The sequence below is a fragment of the Sphaeramia orbicularis genome, chromosome 4 (genome assembly GCF_902148855.1).
Source record: "Sphaeramia orbicularis chromosome 4, fSphaOr1.1, whole genome shotgun sequence".
In the NCBI taxonomy this organism is placed as follows: domain Eukaryota; kingdom Metazoa; phylum Chordata; class Actinopteri; order Kurtiformes; family Apogonidae; genus Sphaeramia; species Sphaeramia orbicularis.
In genome coordinates, this window is record NC_043960.1 from 18147518 (window position 1) to 18173441 (window position 25924).

The window sequence follows — 25924 nt, forward strand, 5'->3', positions numbered from 1 at the left end:
CATGAAAAGATGACAAACTGCATTTTACACCAGTTATTTACATGTATTGATAGGATTAGTGGATCAACAAGTATTATACAGTTTAGATCAGTAGATGGTTTAGGTTAAAGGTGGATGTTTGGGTCGTTATGGGTTAAGTCAATAATTATTAAAATTAACATTAGAAGTCAGAGGAAAAGGTGTAATCATTAAAAGTGCACATCATTAACACTTTTCTTACAGTTTGCGCTGATTTTGCTGATACTCGTTAAAAATGGTTTCAGTTTTTAATGAGATCTGTTTCAGCGACAACATGGTCCGCATCCTGTTTTGGGCGATTTGTCCCATTAAAAATATATCAACAGTATGAGAAGGCTCTTTAAAAAAAAACACAAAATAGAAAATGCCAGGAAAGAGGAACGCTGGCAGCTTTTCCACTATTTTAAAACAGAACTAACTGAAATATTGTCAGTAGAACAGTAAAGATTGACTTTTCCTTCATATGATCACACTTAGAGTTGAATTTTGCTGTTTGTATATTGTTTCTTACTTGTCCTTTATGTGTGTCTACCCATGTGTGTGTGTGAACATGCTCATGCCCACATGTGTGTATGCAGGCGTGCGTGCTTATCCACCTGTATGTGTGTGTACTTTCCTCGGCTCAGCTCGGGAGCTAACAGGTGAAGAGAAGACCCCGACCGTCACAGAGGAGACGGACATCGACGCCGAGGAGGCCAATCAGCTGCCGGCAGCCGAGGAGTTAAACGTCAGCCGGGGAGTGACCGATCTAGACGCCACAGCCAAGACGTCTGACCTAAACCACTCAGACAACAAGGTAAACCAGAATACGTGGGTGTTTGTACATCGAACCAGCGAAGGCTTAGGTCAAATACAGAGTGATCCTTTTTCCTCACAGCTGCCAGTCAGGGCAGAGTGTGCAATATATAAATTACGAACAAGAAGAATGATAAATGCTTTGTGTAGGAGTTGGCACAGGAGATGTTATATAGTCTGTGTTTTCAGCCATAGAATGTCTGGTAAGGATTGTTATCTTTTAAAAAGTTGTCTTTACCACATGTAATTGCATTTAAGAATTTGGGCACCCCTTTAAAAATAGCATAATTTGGTGATTTTTCATTTTTTTGTTTTTTTAATTGAAAATATATTGACATAGTCATTCTACGATATGGAAAAAAAATTCTCAATATTACCATCAGCATTAATGCATGGTTACTTTTTAGTTTAGTTTGAATATGGAACAAAACAAAATAATCCTACTCAGTCCTTATAAATTTATGAATTGAACAAAAAATAGAAAAATTTAAAAAAAAAAATCTTACAGAGATTGTGTATGTCTTTCAATCAAAAAAAAAAAAAAAAATCACCAAATTACCTCCCCACACACACTTCCCCATATGGTACCCAGATTGAGTCCAGCATCTATCCCTAGTGTGTGTCTGCACAGGTATAAAAGTGAGGTCTTCAGATCTAGTAATTTCCATTCACTCTAACAAAGATTATTATAATTTATTTATTTATTTTTAGCATTTTTTAAGTCAATATTACGGTACTATGCAGAAATCTTTGGCCACCCTTAACCTTATTGTTTTTACATAGTTTTAATAAGCGTAATAGCTGTGATCTCTGTTCCCATGGCAAAAATTATCACAGACAATAAGAAACACTGGACATGTATTGAATGAAACCTGGTACAAAACAGTAGATTAGTTCAGTAAATGTTAATGTTAAGTACAAATGAAGGTCATGTTACAGATCTAGTTACAGAGACTGACACCTGTGTACATACATTATAATATATCATTATTCTTTTGCTAAAACAGCAAACCTACTTGTGGCCTGATCCTTTTTTCACAGTACGGTATATCTGATACCAGTGGTAAATGATGCCTCTGCCATTCAAGGGATGGTAAATAAACATGAGACAAAGACAAACAAGCAAAAAGTTTGAAATCTTAAATCGAGTGAACAGTGGCAGGAGAATGAACACCCATTCAAAGGCACAACAAACAATTTCAGGCACATCGGAAGCCAATTTAACAACAGATGGCTTTATCTAAAATTACTTGGCTTTTACAAAGTCCCATCACCTTCCTAGACCGTGTTGAACACGCTACACTTTTCTCTCTTTGGTTCTGTTTACAGCACAAATGGAACTGCAAATAAACTGATGGTGGTTGTCCATGATTGTTTTGACCTCGGAAAAATGGACAGATAGATATCATGATATATTTAGTTATTAAGTGTGTTGTGTGGTGGATAAAATCTGAATGTGTGTAGAGTTCAGTTTTAAACTGTGTGCACGGCATTAACAGATATTTACTTAAGGATCCATCCGCATTAATGTTTTATCCCCAACTATACTAGAAATTCAGAAAAAGAAAAAAAGAATCTTTCTAACTTGTCTGAAACACATCTCACATCACTTGATGATGGTAGCGATAGCACTGCTGGACAAGAATTGTTGCAAATTGCTTGACCGCTGTGAATGTACTGTAGTCGGATAAAAAGTAGACATTAACCACATAACAGCTGTTACGGCAGACAACAGGAACAACAATGGCTGAAAATTTGGAGGTAGAAGTAACAGCTGGTAGTCTTGTTTTCTTCTGGAAAGAGTCATGAGAAAACTGTGACAAATCACAGAAAGGTATGTTGTAACTAATTATGTGGGTGTCTGAGTCATTGTTTCTAAAAGTCTTCTTTTTTATCCAGACTACAACACTAGAAATGTAATGACATGAAAATTTCATATCACAATTATTGTGACCAAACTTATCATGGTTATCAGTATTATCGCAGTATTGTCGAAATGTGCTCAAAGTGTTCAAAAAGTACTTATACACACACTGAAATAATTTAACCAAGTTTTATTTTGAAAAAATAAAATAAAGTAAAATAACATGCACAATGTACTTTCTGTTGACAGAAACATTAAAATATTAACATGTAAACATCAAACATACAAATGTGCATTAACCCTTTCATGCATGAAATATGAGAAGCTTAATCAAGAGTTTTTTTTCCTGATTGTTTTTATTTCTCTTAGGCATGAAAAAAACAATGTCATTGAAATTTTTTTATAAACCTATTTTTCATGGAGTTACAAAAATGTCCCATGTGTTTAATATCTGAAGCAAAGAAACATCCGTTTACATACTGTGTGAAAACTATGAAGTATAAACATTTTTAATGCCGCTAATCTGATGTTGGCTCACATTTTAACATACTATAATCCTATTTATTACTCACTCAACTAATATGCAAAAAAAAGACAACTTCTAAGTTTTAAAAATACCTATTAATTTCAGTCTAATAACAATTAGCAATTGATTTCCATTCAAACATGTTACTGCATATCAGTTTTGTCAAGAACAGGAAAGTTTTAGTAATGGTATGAATTGCAGTGTTTGGGATGGTGCATAAGCGTCCACTGTGTTGGCAGATACGCAAGTAAAACAACAAAATCTGTGAATATACAAGAGAACAGCTGTAGAATAAATGTCCACTGTAGTGACCACTATGCATGAAAGGGTTAAAGATGGCACTTTATGGCCATAAGAGGTAACTGCACGTTCTGCAAATTATAAATAAGAACCAAATCTCAGAAGCGCTGTCCGTGTGGGTCCTTCCGCCATGTTTTCAGAGGCCAAACATTCCAAACTGCACATGTGCACCTGGAGTCCTGCTGCTTCTCCAGGAAGATCATTCTCGACCTGGTTGACACAAGTTTTACTAAATTTTAAGATTCACAAATTTTTGCCAGTGTGGCCGAGAAATAAGCTGTGAAATGGGCGTTAAATTCTGTCCTAAGTAGTCTTAAAAAGGTCTTACAGGAGTGATATTTTGCTTTTTTAAATGGAATTATGCATTTTAAAACATTTCCCTGTGGTCTACATAAACTGTAAATGCTATGCTTGGGTCTGAATTCTTCATTAATTCAACTCCACAGTTCCATCTTCAACCCTATTTCTGAGTAATGACACCAGAAAGGTCATTTTGAGCGCTGGCCCTTTAAATGCACATGAACGACTTCACGCCCCACCCCCTCCAGGTTGTTGACCGTGCTTTCTGTCCCATTCAGCCACTTGTGTTCGTTAATACAACCAACAACTGAACATTTTAGGTAATCAGCTCGAAGTTTGGACGTATTTTCAGTATGGACTACAACCGCTGCTGCTGACAAACAATTATGACGTACTTGGAGAAATGTTCATCGGAAGTCATGACCTTATATGTGCAAATGTCGTGACGTAACTACTTATAAAACGTAACAATTTTAGCAGGAATTAAAACAGGTTGTAGAAATCCACTCAAGTTTTGCGGAATGAATATAAAGATAGCTTTGCAGCACCTGGAGAGTTCAAATTCAAACTTTTTGAACTGTTAGGGTCCAAATACTCAAATGAACCAAAGACTAATAAAAGTGGGTTTAACAAAATGTGACCCCTTTAAAAGGTCTTAAATTTAACTTGTAGAAATCTGTATGGACCCTTGGTTTAGATATTAACTACTCCATTCTTGACTCATGCCCTTCCTGAAAACTTTGATGGAAATCGATAATGGCACGCAGAATTTTAAACACATACGATCGATCTGGTTTAGTCGAGTATTTAAACTACCCTCCCTCAGACTGGAAAGGTCTCATTGATATGTAAATACTACCAGAATAAGAGCAGAAACAAAGGTCATTTGTTCATTTCTATTCAAATTAGGAGTCAAAACAGATAAAGAAAAACATGGACACCTATAAAAATACGTCTGTGCACTAAAATCCACTCTGAAGGCTGAAAGCTGGGAGGCAAAATTGGATATCTGTTCATTCACTTGAGGTCAGTCTGACCCAAAAGTGGAAGCATAAACAGCAGGAGTTTACAGAAGATTTAGGATTTTGTACCTTTTTTTTATGGCTGCTTTTAGAGTGAAACTTTTGCTGCTTTATTTCATTATTAACCGCTAAGTTTAGCAGCATGTGTGTGATTATTTATAGGATGGGTATATGGAAACAGCCTTCTGTCTGCCGCCGTTCTCATTCTATTCAAATTGTGTCAGCGCTAAGCCGGCAGCTGAGCTCTAGTCGTCTAGTTCATGTGTTTGTGCAGCCACATAGCGTTAGAGATTTGATACAGCTCAGTCGGCCCGTCTGCACTCGGTCTTGTGGAAACACACCAGCCAGCGGTCTATCTATAACCGGAGACGTGCTCTCTGGCCTGGCGGAGGTGTGTGAGCGGCGGTCTGACTCAGCCGGCGGCGAACACTGTAACTGTAGCTGTTGTTTACTGGGATTAACAGCGGTATGGAGGGTGTAGCTGTGTTTTCTGATGGGGGGAAGATGACACTGCAGGATGAGGGTACAGAGTGGACATAGGGTGATGTTTACTGCACCAGGTTTTTGACGTGAGAACCCAAGATCTCCTGGCATCGAGTTGGCAGTCTGATTTTAGCTTTATTTTTATATCTTCACACTGCATAGACTTGCGGAGCTGCAGAGCACTATAGGGAAAGAAGGCCTGGATTGACTCCATGTGTCGTTATGTCCGACATAAAACATCTCCATTTTCAGCGTTTTGTCGCGACATAAATCTGTGTTTATGTTTGTTTGTGTTTCCCGCCATTTACATTCTGTTTAGAGCAGTTTGTCTAACTTTACTTCCGGGGACCCACTTTGAAAAAATGATAATCGTCATGACCCAATTCACTTTATCTGTTTTATTATAGATAAGTGAATTTGTGCATTTCCTGACTGCTCCATCTGCCATTTCTGCCTAATCCTTTCATATCATCTAGAAAATCACGTTCATAGATGTTTCAGTCCTTATAAATGGTGTAAAATAAACACATTTAGGCAGCACTTACAAACAAAAGGTACGCCTTTCATATGTTATATAATTAAGGAGTGTAAGTTAATGATTTATATATTTTACGGCTAAAATTTACTTAGGGGGTCAAATGAGTGGCCATTTTTGTCCCAAAAAAAAAAGTTGTAAGAAATGCATAGAACTGTGTTGAAATAATGCTGATCCATTTGTGCACAGACTACTGATATTATTTGATAGTGGAAGCTATATTTTCAGAAATATTGAAATAATAATTTTGAATAGCACGTGTATGTGAAAACTTTTTGCTGGTGGACGGACGTGACATTACCCATGATGATCTGGTCAGTACCAGTACTTCATTAGTAATAAACTTATATACTTACTATTGCTAATTATCCTCTTATTCATAAATGTTAGTATTGTGGATCTAAAACAATAACAACTTAACAAAAACACAAAATGTGGCAGTGGACGGATGTGACATGGTTGTTGTGGATCCCATCTTACTGATGCTCGGCAGCCATGTCACCTTTTCCACAAATGATCCCTCTGCAAAAACTAGGATCAGAATTTTTTATTGTATAGTTTATCATCATACTAAAGAGTAAATAACAATATAGAATTGTTATTTCTTTATAAAAATGCTTATTATTAGAAAACTGTTGATTTAAAAAGTGACGTGTGACATTCTTCATGTATGTATTGGCGTAACATAAGCAGGATGGATCAGCACCATACTCCATATTGCAACCTGTAAAAATAAAACATGTGATATGTAGTATATAATCTTGTAAGAAAAACTGGGGAATCTAAAGTAATAGAATATTTGTTTTCCAGGTAAATTCAGTTAAAATATAACTTAGCCATTTGTGACATGAAAATATAGCATTAATTGTGATGAAATTGGACATTTTTGACCTGAAAACATAGTTCATATGACCATCAACATGTTGCAACAGAACTGAAATCCTGTAAATTTGCATAACTTGCATTTACCAACACAAAGTTCCTTTGGGGATTCACTTATATTGATTTCTTATGCACAAAAACATAAATAAGACCCCTAAGCAAATTTTTGCCATTCATTTCTTTGATATTCTTGGTAATTCAATTAATGTGAACACGAGAAATAAAACTGAAATTTGGTGTCATATTATTCCTTTATTTTTTATTAATTATAAGATTATATGTGTGAAATGTCTGTTCTGTTTATATCAGTAATAGAAATAAAAAGGATTCCAATTAACACAAATAATAATTGATACCATATTCCATCAAATATAAATCTGGAGTTAACTGAAAACTATGTCTCTAATTGTAGCCTGGAGCAAGGTGGATTTATAGATATAAAAGGAGGTCATATAATGTGCTGCCAGTTAAGCATAATACACAATACACTATACACTAATGTAGGTTTACACATTCAGTAACATGCAGCTATTTTTTTTTTTTAATTCTTTGTCATTCAGTATCGCTCTTCTGAAGCATTATTGCTGTTTCGGTCACTGCAGGTGTGTGTCTTACTTTATCAGAGAAACTGTCAGGTGTAACATACAAGTCCTACAGGAAGACAATAATGATACAATTAAATTAATAACAATTTCTGTAAATAAAAAAAAAAAGAGTGTACATACTTGTTAACTGATAATGAGTTTTATTTGCTCAGTACATTTACTATATGAAGCAAAATAGGGGTTGTATAGTCATATATTAGATCATAACAGCATTATTGTAAACAAAATGAATGTGTTTTCAGCCTTTTATATGATGTAATGCAAAACACAAAGATCAGTTTCGGAGGTTAAAGACACAACATACTCAGTATCTTTATTCCAATTCTTCCACAAAGTAATTTGCTAAAAAAAAAATCATTAGTTTAAAAGCATTTTATAGCTGGGTTTCTCTACAGTAATTTGTGCCAATTTGAGTTTTAGTAAGTTTTATCAGAGGTTGAGGTCTTCAGTTTAATGCATGTTATTCAACTTCATATTTCCTGAATTAACAGAACTAAGAAACTATTAAAAAATTAAACTCTTGTCATTATGCTTTCTCAGGAAGCTGTGGTCTGAAAAGTTGCCAGTTTTTATTAAACTTAATGTTTTAGCCTATCTTGAAAGGCAACTGTGCCAACACAAAATGTGCTACTCAGCCTGTTGAACATTTCTTTAAGGTGTTCAATTGTCAAAAGGCTTCAACATTAATTAAAAGCTCTTTGTGGTGAAGTTGCTCATGTTCTTTTTAACCTTCCTGAGGTTGTCAAAAAATCCCCCTTTGCAGAAGCCCTGATCTGTAGTTAACTCAGGGTAATTAGATAGATCCTCTGGCAGATTCAATTAGTGGTAAATAATTAAACAGACGGGTTGTTCGCCAACACTCTAAATCAGTTTAGTAAACTTTTTATCTTATGTCTCTAGAGATCTCCTTAGCTTCAGGCTCGGGGACATCTACCTTGTAACTCTTCAGAAAACCCACTGTGGCTCCCATTTTGGGTCCAAACTGTTACAAAACCAAGCTTTTCAGCTGTTTAACAGTCCTTGGTTCCCATTAACGTTAGAGTTATGGGACCTTTCATTACTACCCCTGATTGAACGCAACACGGCGTGAAATCACTGAAACAACGAGCTCTCAGCAATGACCTCTGTTCTCAGGTCATTGGAGGAAGTGTGTGTCTGTGTGTGTATCTAAGTAGTTCTTGCGGATAGAACATGTATGTAGCCAATGAGTTTTTTTCTTCTGCGATGCATTTTTCACTATTAACAGCTTGAATGATTAAATACAAATGTGCAAGGACAAGTAGGGGAAGGTAACATTAAGTAATATGTGTTTGGCATGCCTTTACGTTGTTCCCCATGTGTATGCATTTGTTGCACGCAATTGTGTGTGTACGTCCCTAAACCACGAGATTTGATTCACTACAGGGTTCCTCTGGAAGCTCATGAAAGGGAAAGCAGCCTGTGAGTGTTAAAGTTCATTCTCTTCCTGTCAGCTCCCGTTAGACTGACAAATCCCCAGGCTCCCTGCGTTCAAACGATCCCAAAGGACCCGGGGAGCCCACATCAATCCTACCTTGGACTCTTGTGTGTACCGTATCGCGTCAGGACACTTACTTTAAAAAAAAAAAAAAAAAAAAAAAAAAGACTTCCCTCCCGGATCAGAGAGAGGAATACTACAAGACAAATTGGCAAGACAAAAGTCACAGTTTAGAGATGACTGCATTTTGTCGAATTCAAGGGCCTGCATTTGTCATTTTGGCAAGAGACAGATGGTCCTATGTTGGCCCACAAAAAGTGACTGTTGTAGAGAACAAAGGAAAAGATCAAATGAAACTTTACACACAATTCAATGCGGATGTCAATTTTAAGTAGCCATAAAACAGACCCATTCCTTTCACATTAAAATGGTGGTCATGAGCGCGTATTCAGTACATAGGACATGAGGTTATGAGAAGAGCCTGAGGGGGTCTTTCAACATGGGCTGTTTAGTCTGACATTTAATCATTTTAGAATGCTTTTTTGTGCAATTTGTTTGAGCAAATGGGTACACGTCTAGGGGCAGATGAAAACGACCACATTCGTATTTTGGTGACCAATACTGACAGACATGGGCCTGATTGCAATTCACCCCTTGGCCCCTACCTATGAAGGGGTAGGGGTGTCCCAATTCTTGATGAGTCGGGGGGGAGGCTGTTTGGCCCTCGAAATGGAGATTTTTGAGAAGGGGTATGAGAAATCTCCCATAATTCTGTTCGAATCATTGGCAAGATGGAGGTAAACACAGCAAAAAAAAGTGCAGCAGTGTGACAAAAGAAACACACAAATGTACGTATTTTCTTCGTAAACAACTTTGACCGATCGACCGTTTGATGCCGTTTCAATGAATTATGGACCACATTTCTTCAGTTTGCGGGTTATAGCGGCAAAAAAATACCCAAAGCCCATGGAACAGAGACGGTTACAGCTGCTGACAGTGTGGTGAATTATTTCGCAAACAAAATTATCGCATCTGTTTATAGCGGCAGTCATCGAGACTGCTGATGACGTAACAGGTCTCGAAGGGTTGTCTCATTTCATAGAGGAATGTTTCAACCACTACCCCTTGCAACTCTATTTCAAGGGGTAGTGCCAAGTGCAAGGGCCAAGGGATAAGGGTAAGGGGCAGGGCAAAGGGGTGAATTGGGATTGGGATTGGGCCATGGTCTTGGTCTGGGCTTAATTCAACACAGCTTTAAAGTACTCGAGCTAAAGGTTTCCCATGGTTAAATACACTTTGTATAACTTATATGTATGTATGAAATCCGCAAATGCATGTAGCTAATTGGGGAATTAATTGACGTTGGATCATTAACTCTACATTTCTTGTCAAAGGAGCAATTTGTAATATTTTTACTTTAAACATGAGGAAATTTTTTTCATCAAGTGAAAATCATAAGACTTCAGATGCAATGTCAACGATGTTAATACATCGTAGCCATATCCACAGCAACTAGCAAATGCTAATTAACTAAAGTGACACACTCCTGTCCATGTAATACCACTGTTTACCTCTGTCTACCCTCAGTTCAAAATAAGAAGGTATTATTATGAACATTAAGATAAATAATGCATCTATTGTTGTTGGAATAGATGGCCTGAAGTAACACTCTGGTCTGAGTTATCAGTTGTTTCACTGCAGGGAAGTGATTGATTAATTAGCATCTACGACAGCAGAATATGTGCTAATCACTGTTAGCATCTCACCCTAACACACTACATGTAGATGAAGCAGAGAAAAAAAACACATACAGATGAAAATGTATGTTCGTCTGCTTTATGTGATGTTCTTAAATAATGTTGATATATGCTTCTGATGTGGCTGTTTTTTCCACTATGGTCTAAGAAAGCTATATTTCTTACTTCAAAGCGGACCGTAACAAAAAACAAATTTTACCTGTTATTTATGAAATCTAAGTCCCTCTGTGTTCTCGAAGGTAAAATTAGTGTTTGTTCAGAGACTCTGCTTTCTTTGAAGAGCAGCTTAAGAATTCATTTCATCATCAGAGTGGTCTGTGAACAGCAAGGTGAAGCACCGCAAATCTTAAAAATATAGTTTAGACTTCTTTTGAATATTGAAGCAAGTTTCAGTCTCCACAGATTTCCTGTTCAACACCCACACCACAGCATTCTGATAAAATGCTATTCCTTCTGGTGGTAGTAGGAGTTATATTTTTTAATGTCAGTTATAGAAGTTGAACCATTTTGATAAGATCTAACCCTCCACAGGGTCTTGATGTGATTAGTTTTATGCACCAGGCACAGTTAACTAGTAAGAGGAAGGAGCATTTTCACATTACTTTTGGTGATATATGTTGATTCGTTCAGATTTAGTTTTTCAGTAGGAAAATAAAAATTACTCTACAATTACTCAAATGTGCCAATTCATCTAGTGATTCAGATTGGAGTCAAACCAACTGGAGGTTTGGAAACAACATATCTCACAGTAAGTTTTTCTCTTTGAATTTGAGTTAGACAGAATAGATGAATGTATGTCTTCACATGGGCATTGAACTTTAAAGAGAGGCAGCACTTTGATAGAGGTTTGCCTCCGGTCTGCTTTCAGTTTCTGTCAGACAGGTGTAAACACTCTGATCTATGAGTATTGTGCTAAAGGCAACACTCTGCAGACAGCATTCACTTTCTCTTATCCCATTATTAGTGTAGCTACATTTTTTAGCTTTGATTTCAATGGCAAAACCCATGCGTTGTCAACATTCAGCCTCTTAATGAATCACTCAGCCTGAATAACACTTGACTATTTAATACAGACTTTACACCGAGGCAAATGTGTTTGTATTCTGTTTCATCTGGTCCACATTGTTGCTGTATTAATCAGTGTTTTCTCTTGGAACTGCTGGGGTTTAAGGCTTTGCATTGTGGAAGCTTTCTTGAGGTTTTCAAGTAAACCTGATGTCCTGTAAATCTTTTTGGTACTATCTGTGAGTGAAAGTGGTCATCATAAAATATAGTAATAGCTAATGGAGCTAACTATTTACAGATCCCCTTCTCCTCTATCTGCTTTTTCCACAATAATGTGCTCATGAATAAAGTTAACCATATATGATACCTTTTAGTAACTGGAAAAATACACAGAATACTATATTATCCTGAGGGAACTACATACATATGGAATCAAAATATAATTTGTGCTTTGCAGTGCATGAGATATTTTTTTCTTGAAATACAACAGCGTCATCTCACTTATTTGTTGACGCTATGAGGTAAAGCCAATGTCACACGTAAGATTACTCACTTGGCCTTGGGTTATACTGTGAATGAAATCATGTAGAAGAATAAGGATAGAAATGGTGGATATCACAGTTTTGTCTGTCTGACTGGAATATGTGGGTGTCAAAACACATCATCCAGAAAATGATTGAAACACAATCTGCAAAGTGGAAGGATTCACAATAAGTATGAGACGACCACCTTATACACTATTGCTTTACATACTGAATGTGATTGTTGTTTAAGTGGTATGTCGGTATATTATTTTTTCAAGGGGAAAACAAAAATTGTGTCCCCATTCACCATTAGTATTTACAATATTGTAAGGAATACTAAATTAGTATAAAATAACAGAACTCACAAGACAAACAGAAATGCCTAAGCTTTGCTATATTTATCTGTCACTGCTTTTAGAGCACAATTTTGTATGAATTAAATTGTAAAATTAACCCATTGCTTTAATAAATCAATCCTGCCATTTTCATTTTTGCCATTTTTACACCTTTTTGTTCTAGATTACTTTTCAAAATTAATCCAGACCAGTAATGTCTGGTCTCAGTTACTCAGAGTATGTGAGCATTAATATCTCAGATGGATGCAAGAAGATGACAAAAGTTTGAAAATGAATGACCTGTTAGGAAAAGAATGGTTTTGACAAGTGTTGAGTATTCACAGTACAAAGCAGTGAATGTGACTCACATTTGTGAGGAGTAAGTAGATGAAAATGGCCATTTGTATTAACATACATCCAAGTCTACTTCTCCGACATAAATTTAGACTTGAATCTAATAGAAGCCTTCTTCAAATGAAGGTCTCCTGTCTTCTGGAGCTTAGCTAACCAAAGGCCAAAATTTGTGGAAACATTATAATCTAAACCCCTGTCTTTCAGTTACAATACAATGTCATCTGCATACGGTATTACTACAACTATAGAGCTTTTGACTGTTTTACATCAATTACATTTATTTTCCTGTTATAAATTAATCAATTGGTTGCACTAAAATGTGTGCCATTGAAAATAAACAGCAAGTCATGGTCTCATAACTGCAGACGGTGCAGCATCTGCAGTGATGCAGTTGCTGTACCGGTTGGTTGTGGTGAAGAAGGAGCTGAGCCGAGAGGCAAAGCTCTCGATTTACCTGTCAATCTACGTTCCTACCCTCACCTATGGTCATGAGCTTTGGGTCATGACCGAAAGGACAAGATCCCAGATACAAGCGGTCGAAATGAGTTTCCTCCGCAGGGTGGCTGGGCGCACCCTTAGGGATAGGGTGAGGAGCTCAGTCACCAGGGAGGAGCTCGGAGTAGAGCCGCTGCTCCTCCGCATCGAGAGGGGCCAGCTAAGGTGGCTCGGGCATCTGCTGCGGATGCCTCCTGGACGCCTCCCTGGGGAAGTGTTCCGGGCATGTCCCACCGGGAGGAGACCTCGGGGAAGACCCAGGACACGTTGGAGAGACTATGTCTCTCAGCTGGCCTGGGAACGCCTCGGGGTCCCCCCGGAAGAGCTGGAGGAGGTGTCTGGGGAGAGGGAAGTCTGGGCGTCCCTGCTTACACTGTTTACCCCCGCGACCCGGCCCCGGATAAAGCGGAAGATAATGGATGGATGGATGGATGGTCTCATAACATTTGATGGCTAAATATTACAGTATGTCAGTACTAGTATAACTTAACAATTAATGCAGGATGCACTGATTTGCAGAACTCATCTGATCTGAATCCATCTGAATGGCATGTGAATAGTGTGTCTATTTAATATTTTGGAAGCCAAAGGTGTGTGTATTTTGTAGGTAAAGTCTGTATCTAACCTCACCAACAGCTGAAAACAACACCACCAACTTACATCCTCAGATTTTACTCACAGCCTTTCTGCTCCAAGGACATGGACACACAAATACACACACATTCTGGGGGGGGGGGGTGTCTCAGGGGTGACACAGACTTACCTTTTTACACTTCTCACACAAGCAGGTAATAAAAATGCGACCTCTCAATGTTTCAGTGACTGTAAACTCCATGGGTTTTTGTGGGAATATCACCTTGCCCATTTATTTTTTGAAGAGATGGGGTCCCGTGCTGGGGGTGTTTTTCTTGATAGTCTTTCAGTCTGCTGATTTGATTTCTGGGTAAGTTAGTGCAGCTCAGTGTGTATATGTGTGTTTGTAAAGTTGTGTTCCAGTTTTGGGCTGGACGCCAGCTAGGAATCACAGGCCAGTAGCCAAAGTCCTGTCATTGTGCAGGAGTTAGTATTTTAGCTGTCAACCAAAGCCACTTCATACAACACATCTCTGTTGACTTTATATTTCCTTGTATGATTAGTTGAACGTTTTATGACATAGAAACTAGTTATATACCAGTAGAGTCAATGGAAACTACTATATAGTCAATGGAAATTACATAACTAAGTAACAGTAAAAAAAAAAAAGAAAAAAAAAAGTTTAATATTACATGTAAACAAAAACAAAATTGCAATTAAAATCACCTTCGTTTGAATTTGCGCCATGGTTCATGACTTCCAGAGACAAAATACAGGACCTTGAAAAGAGCTATAGGCTATGTAGTATTTCTACTGTAAAATATTTAGTATTACATATAAGTATCATTAGAATGTTCGGAATAAAGAGTCCTGAAGTCCTGTCAAAGATGTCAGTGTACTGGATTACAGAGATATGCACTTTATCTATTTTCTCCAATGGTCTGATGGATTTATGTGACCACTAGAGGGAGTGGTGAGTCACTCTGCCGATCTCCCATTAGTGAGGAATACTAACAGCATGCATTATAATGTGACAAGATAGGATGAGAACCACTAAGAAACAACTTTTATAGAAAAGAAAGAGACAAAATGATAAAAGCTACAAACGCTATTGGTTTTTTTTTCACCGTTGGACACAGCTGTAAATGAAAATGTGTTGAAAGTGATTTTATTTTTCTAGTTCTGACCTTGTTTGGATGATTCCACACAGGTCTTTAGTGCAGCTACTGACAACACAAACTGTACAGAAAACAAAGGTGATTTGTAGAACACATGTTACTGCGACTGTTTTCTTCCCATAAACAGAGCCCAACTAACAAAGCTGTAATGTAAACTATCAGCACAGTAACTTACATGACGATTATAAGATTGTGTTATTTTGACTGGCTGTTAAAAAACCTTGCTGTGAGTCTTTTATTTTAGGGAGAAAACTTGATGATACCATAATACAGATGTGTGTAAACAATGAGCTTCATATTTTATTCAGTGAGTGATACAGTCTGTGGTAGGGCTGGGCGATACGGAAAAAATCATATCACGATCATTTTTTTCATATCGGACAATACTGATATGTATCGCGATATAAATCAAATTCCAACTTTTGACAAGCTTAAATTTTCCGTTACTCATAAGTTAGTTGTGAAGACATCAGAAGGTTATTTTTGATTTAAATATGATTTATTTACTGTCAGAGGTTGAACATGACAGATGTGCTGAAGAACATTATACAACTGTTTCAGATAAATAAAACAGGTCCATATATTTAAAACTAAACTAAAAGTCTGACCAGTAGGAAAAAGTGTTCAAGTTTTAAAAGAGAACACAAACAAAACAGACCATCCTCACCAAACAATACCAGGGGTATATATGTAGGGGTGTGTTCTGTCACTGCCGCAACTGGCATAAACTGAAAATGAAGCTTAACATGCTTTGAACGTCCAACTCCCGGCTTCTATACCACACTCTAGCGTGATTGGTTCGGTGTGGCGCTACTTTATCATGATTGGCTGTTCTTATGTCTGTCAAAACATGGACAAATTTACAGCCAAATTCTATGCAATAAAAGATGGACACAAATAATTTCTCGTTGTAACTAAGGATATACATATACTTTTTTTTTAAGGAATTAATTTTATTTTATGTATTCATTTTGGATGTGTATGTTTATACATTTTTGTTGGAGTTTGAGGTGCATCAGGGTTATATTTATGTACATTCAGTTGTACAGTTGTGATTGTTACAATATACAAATTCAATTAAAAAACAATTTGGAGGAAAAAAAAACATGGACGAATGAATTCTATCAAAAATTGTATCGAGCATGTCTCATATTTCTATCGAGGAAAAGTTTTTTTGCTATACAAATCGTTATCGTTTTATCGCCCAGCCCTAGTCTGTGTACAGGGTGGGGAAGCAAAATTTATGATGAATATTTAGTTGTTTTTTCCTCAGCAGGCACTACATCAATTGTTTTGAAACCAAACATATATCGATGTCATAATCATACCTAACACTATTATCCATACCTTTTCAGAAACTTTTGCCCATATGAGTAATCAGGAAAGCAAACGTCAAAGAGTGTGTGATTTGCTGAATGCACTCGTCACACCAAAGGAGATTTCAAAAATAGTTGAAGTGTCCATAAAGACTGTTTATAATGGAAAGAAGAGAATGACTATGAGCAAAACTATTACGAGAAAGTCTGGAAGATACTATTAAAGAAGAATGGGAGAAGTTGTTGCCTGAATATTTGAGGAACACTTGCGCAAGTTTCAGGAAGCGTGTGAAGGCAGTTATTGAGAAAGAAGGAGGACACATAGAATAAAAACATTTTCTATTATGTAAATTTTCTTGTGGCAAATAAATTCTCATGACTTTCAATAAACTAATTGGTCATACACTGTCTTTCAATCCCTGCCTCAAAATATTGTAAATTTTGCTTCCCCACCCTGCATATATAGTGTTGACTGGTCGGTGGTTTTGGCAGCTTTAAAGCGTGTTGTGATAAGTGAATTCCCCCTGATGTTGAGGATTTGGAATACTAACGTTACATATGACTGTCTTTAAGAAACAATGGTTTGGATATCACATGAGATGTCATACATTCTCTCCCTTCAACGTCTTCAACCTCCATATATCAATTTCTAATAGTAGCTGAAACACTCAACCTCAATACTGACTAATTTAAAATGAGTAATGAATTCCTGAAAAATAAAAATAAAACAAATTTTGCACGTTGTCAGCCGATCTCAAATACATCTTGGTTATGTTTTTGTGATGTTTGACATGAAATAGAAATAGTCCATTCATAATGTAGCTGCTCTTTTCAATGAATTTAGACTAAAATTTCCTGATACTTTGCTCTGTATCAGAATTAATATCAGACTACAAACTCCTGGCTTCACCCACAGGCTAAGTTTCTTCTCTTCCTATTCTCACCGTGTCTCTCTATATGACTCTGTTTTCCACATCATTAGCCTGAATTTTGTGCTGACATTCAACAGGTTTTTTTTTTTCTTAACTGGGTCATGTTCACAGAAAAAGTCATCAAGTATTCTCTGCAGTACTTTTGTATAAGATGGAGACAATTATATGCCGCCGCATCTTTCCGCTAAAACCTGAAGTAATGAAAATATTTTAAAGTTAAACAAAAAGGCGTCAAACTCTTGGCTGCATTGATTTAAAATGTCATTAATTCAGCAGTTCAGCTCCCTGGAAGATCTTTGACTTTTTAAGAAATTATGAAGTTGAGATGGTGACCTCATTCTGCACGTCAGGGCTTTGCAATGTTTTGCCTCCTTTTCCAACCCACCTATACGACAGGTCTGTCTGATAACACAGTTTGTTGCAAGTGATTGTTTCCCATTAGTATAATTACATAAACTTTGGCAACCACTTGTATAGCGTTTAGCATTTGATGCAGACATCATAATCAAATCTGTGAAGCCAGTGAGTCTTCCCATATATTTGTAATGCGCTGCAAAAGGATTTATGTTATGTACTCTGGAGGATCACATAAGCACTGGTATCAAAAAGATACAGCTCTTGTTAAATTAAAGGGATTAGGATTTATGTGATCGCTTGTATTATGTGATGATAAAGCAGCCATGTGCAGTAAAATAGAAAATGTAGGGTACAGTACATTTAGATGTGTCGAGAATTGCTGACTTGTGAATTATAATGGAAATCATGAAGCTAATGAATATTAACACCTCTAATATCATTAAAATACAAGAAAAGTTGATTAATTCTTCATCTGTATGTATTATTATTATTATTATTATTATTATTATTATTATTATTCACTCAGTTTGTTTGTTTGTTTGTTTGTTAACACTCTAGCAGCAAAACTATTGCTTGAATTCATACCAAATTGGGTTTATAGATTGCCAGTGACCCAGAATAGATCTGATTACATTTTGGGAACAGTAGGTCAAAGTTCAATTTTTTTATGAATTTTTAAAATCTTTTTTTTTTCTCCATTTACTTATAATGGACGAAATTTCAAATGTCTATAAAAATGTCAATTTTGTTTCAGTCGAGGCAATTGATATTGCTGACACCACCACACACATAAACATGCTGACATCAGCTGGATCGATGAAAAAATAAGCTACAATACGTATGAGGGGTGGGGTTTGTTGTGCCTGGCACCACTTGTTTAAATCGGTCTTACAAAATATTTTTTTCTTTCTTTTAATGGGCGAAATTTCACATCTGTAGCAGCAAAACCATTGGTTGAATTCATATCAAATTGGGTTTATAGATTGCCAGTGACCCTGAATAGATCTGATTACATTTTGGGAACAGTAGGTCAAAGTTCAAATTTTTTATGAATTTTTAAAATCTTTTTTTTTCCCATTTACTTATAATGGGCGAAATTTCAAATGTCTATAAAAACGTCAATTTTGTTTCAATTGAGGCAATCGATATGCTGACACCACCACACACATAAACATGCTGACATCAGCGGGATCGATGAAAAAATAAGCTACAATACGTATGAGGGGTGGGGTTTGTTGTGCCTGGCACCACTTGTTTAAAGGTCCCGTATTATGCTATTTTTCAGTCATGTCATATAGGTCTCAGAAGCCCAAAAACACAGTATTTAAGTTTGTTTGCCCCAAAATCATCCTTTGTTTGGAGTTTCAGCGGTCGAAAAAGTCCCTCTGACCAGCCCTCCTCAGAACAGGCTGTTTCTGGGCCTGCTTCCGGGTACGCAAACAAACGCATCTGTCCACGCCCACTCCCCCTCCCCTCTCTGGGAGAGGACGCGGCTTCCGCTAGCGGTACTACGCGCTAATGTTGACTGTGAAGCCATGGCTCTCTCGTCTACAATACACATGTCTCAGACAGAACGTCTTTCCAAACACTGGCTTTCTTTGCCTTGAGGCGTGATTGAGCCCCGACGGAAAACGGCGGTGTTGTGTCGGGTTCGTGGACCTGACACGGAAAGACGCCTGCCGCCACTAATGTATGCAGCTACTAACAAGCTTGATGCTAACTATACTGATGCCAACCACAAAAGGCCCGTGTTCAAAGGAGTTCTGTTGAATGTCTCTGGATATTATCAGCTCTTGCATGTTAACGGGGACGCAAACGTTAGCAGCAGTAACCGAGCTATGTTAGCTGCCATGCTAACGTTAGACGTACACATCAACACCCACCAGCTTATCTGTAATGTAGGGTTATGCAGTAAAGATACAAACAAATGATCAGAACTTACATCTGCCACACTTGTACTTGGGTCACGAAGCGTTGGTACTGTGTCCTTCTTGATTCGGAGTCTTTGTGCTAAGCCAGAGCTGTATGGGCCCATGTTCGAAAAACACTCGTCCGTGAAATGCCGGGCACACACATACAAGCGTTTGGGAATGTTGTTTGGTACATGACCATCACAGATAGAATCCAGCCACTTTTTACGGAGAGGCTCGGAAGTGGGGAGCAAAAATAAACTATGGTGTTGGTGTGTGCAGCCAACAACACCACAACCTGCGTGTCTCGCCTTCGCCATGTTTGTTGTCCAAGAGGTACTATGCCAGGGCGGGGCTCGCTTTGCCAGGGTGGGGGCACAGTCAGGGGGAGGAGTTAAATCCGCTTATGTCGTCATAAACGGAGCCAACTCAAACTCGGCCGTTTGAGCAGGCATTTTCACAAACTGTGGTGTAGCAAGGCAGGGAGGAAACAGACAGTTTTCAAATTCCAACCTCATAATGAGGCTACTGCAACACACACTACTGTAAGAAAACTGTCACAAAGTGAGATTTGCATAATACGGGACCTTTAAATCGGTCTTACAAAATATTTCTTTCTTTCTTTTAATGGGCGAAATTTCACATCTGTAGCACCAAAACCATTGGTTGAATTCATATCAAATTGGGTTTATAGATTGCCAGTGACCCAGAATAGATGTGATTACATTTTGGGAAAAGTAGCTCGAAGTTCAAATTTTTTATGAATTTTTTTTTACATTTTTTTCCCTCCCATTTACTTATAATGGGGGAAATTTCAAATGTCTGTAAAAACATCAATTTTGCTTCAGTTTCCTTCCAACTTGGCATGTATATAGAGGCAACTTGTATGCTGACATCAGCGCACACATAGACATGATGACATCAGCTGGATCCATGCCAAAATAAGCTACAATACATGCGAGGGGCGGGGTTTGTTGTGCCTAGCACCACTTGTTGTTGTTGTTGTTATTATTATTATTATTATTACTGTTATTTTCTCTATTTGGATGCAGTCACCCCATCCCACCTATTCTCAAATGATAAAGTTTCCCAAATGCCAAATTCTGCTGAAAACTCCTGTATTTCTTTTACTATTATGATACATAATATTATGCAGAAAAACCTAATATTGGCCTGGCAGTGTTTTCTAATATCATGCAGGCCTACGTCACCTGTAGGCATAAAGACAAAAATACCAGCCATGAACACATTCACAAATATCGGTTATTCCATCTTTCTGCTCCTCAATCACACTTGACATCTGTCTAGGCTCCTAGTTTAAATGAATGAGTAAACCATGCACAGCTGAATGTCTGGTATCAGCAGCTTTTCTTTATCTATATTAAAATCTGTTTACCAGACATTGAAGTGTTGCTTCTTCTTCCAAATCCACACCTTGCACAGTACGAGCCTGAGTGGGTGTAATCATCTCCTGGACGAGCCTGCAGATTGGCGTCATGGATCACAGTGCCCACAGGTTCTCTGCATTTCTAACACACACTCGGCTGCTTCACCTGGATTTCTTTGCCTGAATCAGTCACTGATCAGACGGTATGAATCAAAACCAGCGGGGACTTTTGATTCCTAAGGGCGGCGCTGAGATCAGTGTGTCGCCATAAAATGATTTAGTCTTGTCTGCATTTGTTACACTGAGCTTTAAAGTTTTCACACCCTAGATAATAATAGTGTTACACAGCAGAGTTGTTTTTATTTGGCAAAATATTAGGCACCCTGCAGGCACTTGTAATTTAAGATGTCAAAGTCTTATCAATTTGGGAAATTGGATGTTTTTTTGCACATAGTACCTTCCTGATCGTAAAAATGTAGTTTTTGCAAGGAATAATAAATTTCTATATGGCCAGGCAGGTTAAAATCAAGGATTTTAGAAGTGAAGACTAATGCCCTGTCCACACTAATATGAATATTTTTCCAAAGGGATATTCTCTTCTTCTTTCTTCTTCTTTTTTTTTTACCCCACCCCCTGAAGGGGAGGCAAGGGGTATTGTTTTTGGTTTGGTTTGTTTGTGTGTTTGTTTGTGTTTTTAACACTCTAGCAGCAAAAGTAAAGGTTGAATTCATACCAAATTGGGTTTATAGATTTCCAGTGACCCAGAATAGATCTGATTACATTTTGGGAACAGTAGGTCAAAGTTCAAATTTTCTATGAATTTTTTAAATCTTTTTTTTCCTCCCATTTACTTATAATGGGCGAAATTTCAAATGTCTATAAAAACATCAGTTTTGTTTCAATCTAGGCAATTGATATGCTGACATCAGCACATGCATAGACATGATGACATCAGCTGGATCGATGCCAAAAAACGCGACAATATGTGTGAGGGGTGGGGTTTGTTGTGCCTGACACCACTTGTTTAAATCTGTCTTACAAAATATTTCTGTCCTCACAATAACACAAAAATGAAAACAAACTGGTACAAACACTCAGATGTATTGTTTCTGTTTGATGTAAAACTGTAGACACCATGGATAGAACTGGACGTAGCAGATGCAGAGGCTTTAATCTGTCATGACGGACAGCAGCAATGACAAGTTCAGTTATAAACCTCAGTTACCTTGACTGTCAATGTAAAATATGTGGATTTGACCATAACACCAGTCTGGTCTATCTCCCAAAAGTATCTGTGCTGACCTCGATCTACTGCAGGTCATACACTGATTTATACACCTGGATTTGATGTTTCATGTGCACATTTGTCACACAAAGCAATAATAGACATGCATGAAAGGGCGTGGGACACCATCATTTTCCAATGTCTCAGTTTTCCTTGTCTATATGGATACGCACAAACCTTTACTTCAACCTTCACTGTGGTGAGTGTTTTTAAAATTCTGTTTTTTGTGACCTAAAACACTGTTTGTGTGTGGACAGGAGGCCAAAACGTAGATCAAAATATCAATTTTGTTGAATATCTGCATTAGTGTGGATGGGGCCTTAATTTAATACCACATTTTAAATACGGCATTTATTTTTTACTGATACATATTTCATACATATTTCAATTGTACATATATCAATTGTAGTCTAGAATTTGTTAATTTCTAAACACTAAGCAATGTGTAAATAATATGAAACTCAGTGCATGTTAATAATGATTGTGTTATTTCAAAATATTTTAGCCTATACTTTTTTTTTTCTGGGTGTTGCTCTTTTGTAGTCTTCCTGCTCCTAAATTGACTGTTACTGTAGCTTGGAAAAAGCTTAAGTTATCATTGTCAGTGTCTGAACTACTGAGTGTGATCCCTGTCATCTGTTCATATTTGGTGAAATACACAAGTTAAACTTCAAATAGACACCAGCCGAAACTGAACATGATAGAAATGGGGCTGCTGAAGTTGCTAAACGTCTACAGCTGCTAGCAGCAAGGTAGACATTTTCTTCATATTTCAACTTAAGTGCTACAATTACCACCTGCCTTCTTTAACCTTTATGTAATTAAAATACGACAGCGTGGTATTAATCCAACAGTAATTAGCATTAGCGAGCTTCAACAGAAATTAAAAACTGCTGCCTCCCTACCTGACAGCTCTAATAGTGTCCCTCAGGTGCACACTTTTAACCCTTGAAGACCCAGGGCTGTTTTTGTAGCAAATTCCAAATTAATTTTTGTCAACATTTAACCTTTGTTAAGTAACTTATCAGCATTTATTATATCATCCTCTGCATTTTTTAGAGAAAATCAGGTATTTTCTTATATGTAGTTTACTGATCATGTAGATGTTCATAAAAGCTTGGAGTAAATTCAAAGATTATTATATCGAAACAGAGAAAACACTTCTCCAACCACTGTCATTGGTTTTATTGGTGAATCAGTGTTGCAGAAGATGATGTTTCCATGTTCACGCTACACAGAGTCTCTGAACGTCCAAATGCGTCATATTTGATGATGAAATCTGAGAAATTGCATTTTACCTAAATTAATAATATGTATTGAAAGGATTAGTGGTTCAGAAGTTATGAAACATTTTATTACCCCACCCCCCAAAGGGAGGCAAGGGGTTCTGTTTTTGGTTCAGTTTGTTTGTTTGTTTGTTAACACTCTAGCAGCATAACCATTGGTTGAATTCATACCAAGTTTGGTTTATAGATTGCCAGTGACCCAGAATAGATGTGGTTAAATTTTGGGAAAAGTAGGCCTAAGTTCAAATTTTTTATGAATTTTTAAAATGTTTTTTTCTTCTCCCATATACTTTCAAATGTCTATAAAAACATCAATTTGGCTTCAATTTACTTCAACTTGACAAATATATAGAGGCAATTGATATGCTGACATCACCACATGCATAGACATGACGACATCAGCTGGATTGATGCCAAAATAAGCTACAATATGTGCGAGGGGCGGGGTTTGTTGTGCCTGGTACCGCTTGTATTAGTAGATGCTTTCGGTTGCTAGCAGTTGTTTCAGTTGTTTGAGGGTTAACACCAATAGAGAATGGCTTTTACTAAAAGAACCTATTTTAATTATGGGGTTAGTGATACATAAAAGTCAAATAATCATATATAAAGTGTTAACTTTGCAAAGAACAGTGTTATATAAAATAGCTATGCAGAAATGTCATGCCGTGCCTTATAATTTGAAGGTGACACACTGACAGGCAAATGAATGCCAGCATCTTTACAAATTAATGAGGTAGCGGTGAACTGAGAAAATTTGATGCTGTGGCAAAGAGCAACCTGTGTGGAAAAGGTAAAAGTGGACAAAAAGGTCATGGTGATATCCCCTAACAAGCAGTTTGAGGTGAACATCTCAACCATGCATTTTCACAAAATAACAGTTGTATTGGGTTTGAAGAAAAAGGTCAGTGGAAATGGAAACTCTTATCCACAGTTTAGTCGGTAATATTCGTGATCAACAGCGGATTGTTCAGATTTTCAGCACAGCCTGTTCTCAGAGGAAAAATAAAGCCAATGAGGTGCTTAGCTTTTCTCTCAATACAGCTTTTTGTTTGTAAGACCTTGACATACACCATTATATGTCCCTGTGGAAAATATATACATATATATATATATATATATATATATATATATATATATATTCACCACAGTAAACATAAAATTAATAGTGTTGGTGTCAGTTTTTGTAATAATGTTCTTTTTCCCATTTCTCTGAAAAGCTCAATGAAAGTTGCAAATGTTGTGTAAACATTTCCAGAACTGGCAGGATTTTTACATTAATAAAAAAAAAAAAAGCCTCAATAGGATTTTAAGGAAGAAAACAACCGATATTAAAATAACTTATTGATATGTGTGTGTTGCTTCAGGTACTGATGAGACGTGATGTGCATTTTAGGGAGGCCAGTTTCAATAATAGATCTATGAGTCTGAAGGCAGTGCACTTGGATTTAAAAGATCAGCTTTTGCTCTCTGAAAGGTATTGAAGCAGCAAGTATTTTATGTTTCATGGCAGTGATTGCCAGATAAATGTAGGATAATATATGTTCACATTAAAAAAATGACACTTCTCTAATGCCTTCTACTATCTTAACTTGACTCATCAGTACTTGTCTATTGGTGTCAGGTTCATTCATTTCTAACTGCATACATACAGGACATTACTTCTGCAATTAATGTAGCTGTTATTATACGGCCAGGGGCTAATGAGCAACTCATTTGACCGTGGTATGGTTTTGCAGTGAAATGGATGAAAATATAAATACATACTTTATGTTAAAGGCTGCAATAAGTCACAGTCTCACTCAGTCAATGCGGGAATTTTGATCATTCTCTCCAACAAATGACTGGTTTTTGTAACACCCCTCTTTTGCCTGATGAAAAAACAATAAAGTAGCATCAAGTGGAATCAGTTGGAGGTGGTACCATGCAATTTGAAAGTAAATTATAAATAAATTCCCCAAAAATGTGAGCAAAACCATCTTAGATGTCACACGGTTCTTATTCATCTACCTAATGCAGCCCATAACTTTCCCAATTACTGCTGAAAAATTAGCAAGTAACCTTTTTTATGATCTAGTAACTGTGAATATTATGTCACGATACTATCATTAAAGTTTAGTTTAGGTTAGGTAGGGTTACAGGCCTTTATTGGAGGATATTGGTGAAACTATAGCCACTTTTACACAGAGATCCCGGAATAAGGCAAGATGGTGATCCCACCTTTTTTCCACCATTGACCGATTTCCACAGCCAAAGTAGTAACAGAGGTGACACAGTGAACTTGCATTCCAGAATCAAAGGGGCGGTGATGCAGCGCAGCGTAAAGGGTGATGTATTACTTGCGTGTCGGAAAGATCCTGAGCATGGTGGTGTTGCTAACCTCCCCAGAGTCTTTCATTGTTCCGCAAATGTTAGCATGGATACAGTCCTCCACCTGAAGTGACAAC

The 25924-nt window shown here is 37.2% G+C and overlaps 1 protein-coding gene across 2 annotated transcripts in view; it reads left to right on the forward strand.

Annotated features, from left to right (window-relative positions):
- Positions 1-25924, forward strand: part of LOC115418049 (carboxyl-terminal PDZ ligand of neuronal nitric oxide synthase protein-like) — a 431902-nt gene that overhangs the window by 277181 nt on the left and 128797 nt on the right. The window contains exon 7 of one of the 2 annotated variants that reach the window (XM_030132357.1): positions 597-814. In XM_030132357.1, the coding sequence (XP_029988217.1) occupies positions 597-814 (218 nt within the window). The remainder of the gene's footprint in view (positions 1-596; positions 815-25924) is intronic. The other variant, XM_030132358.1, reaches the window with a different exon arrangement.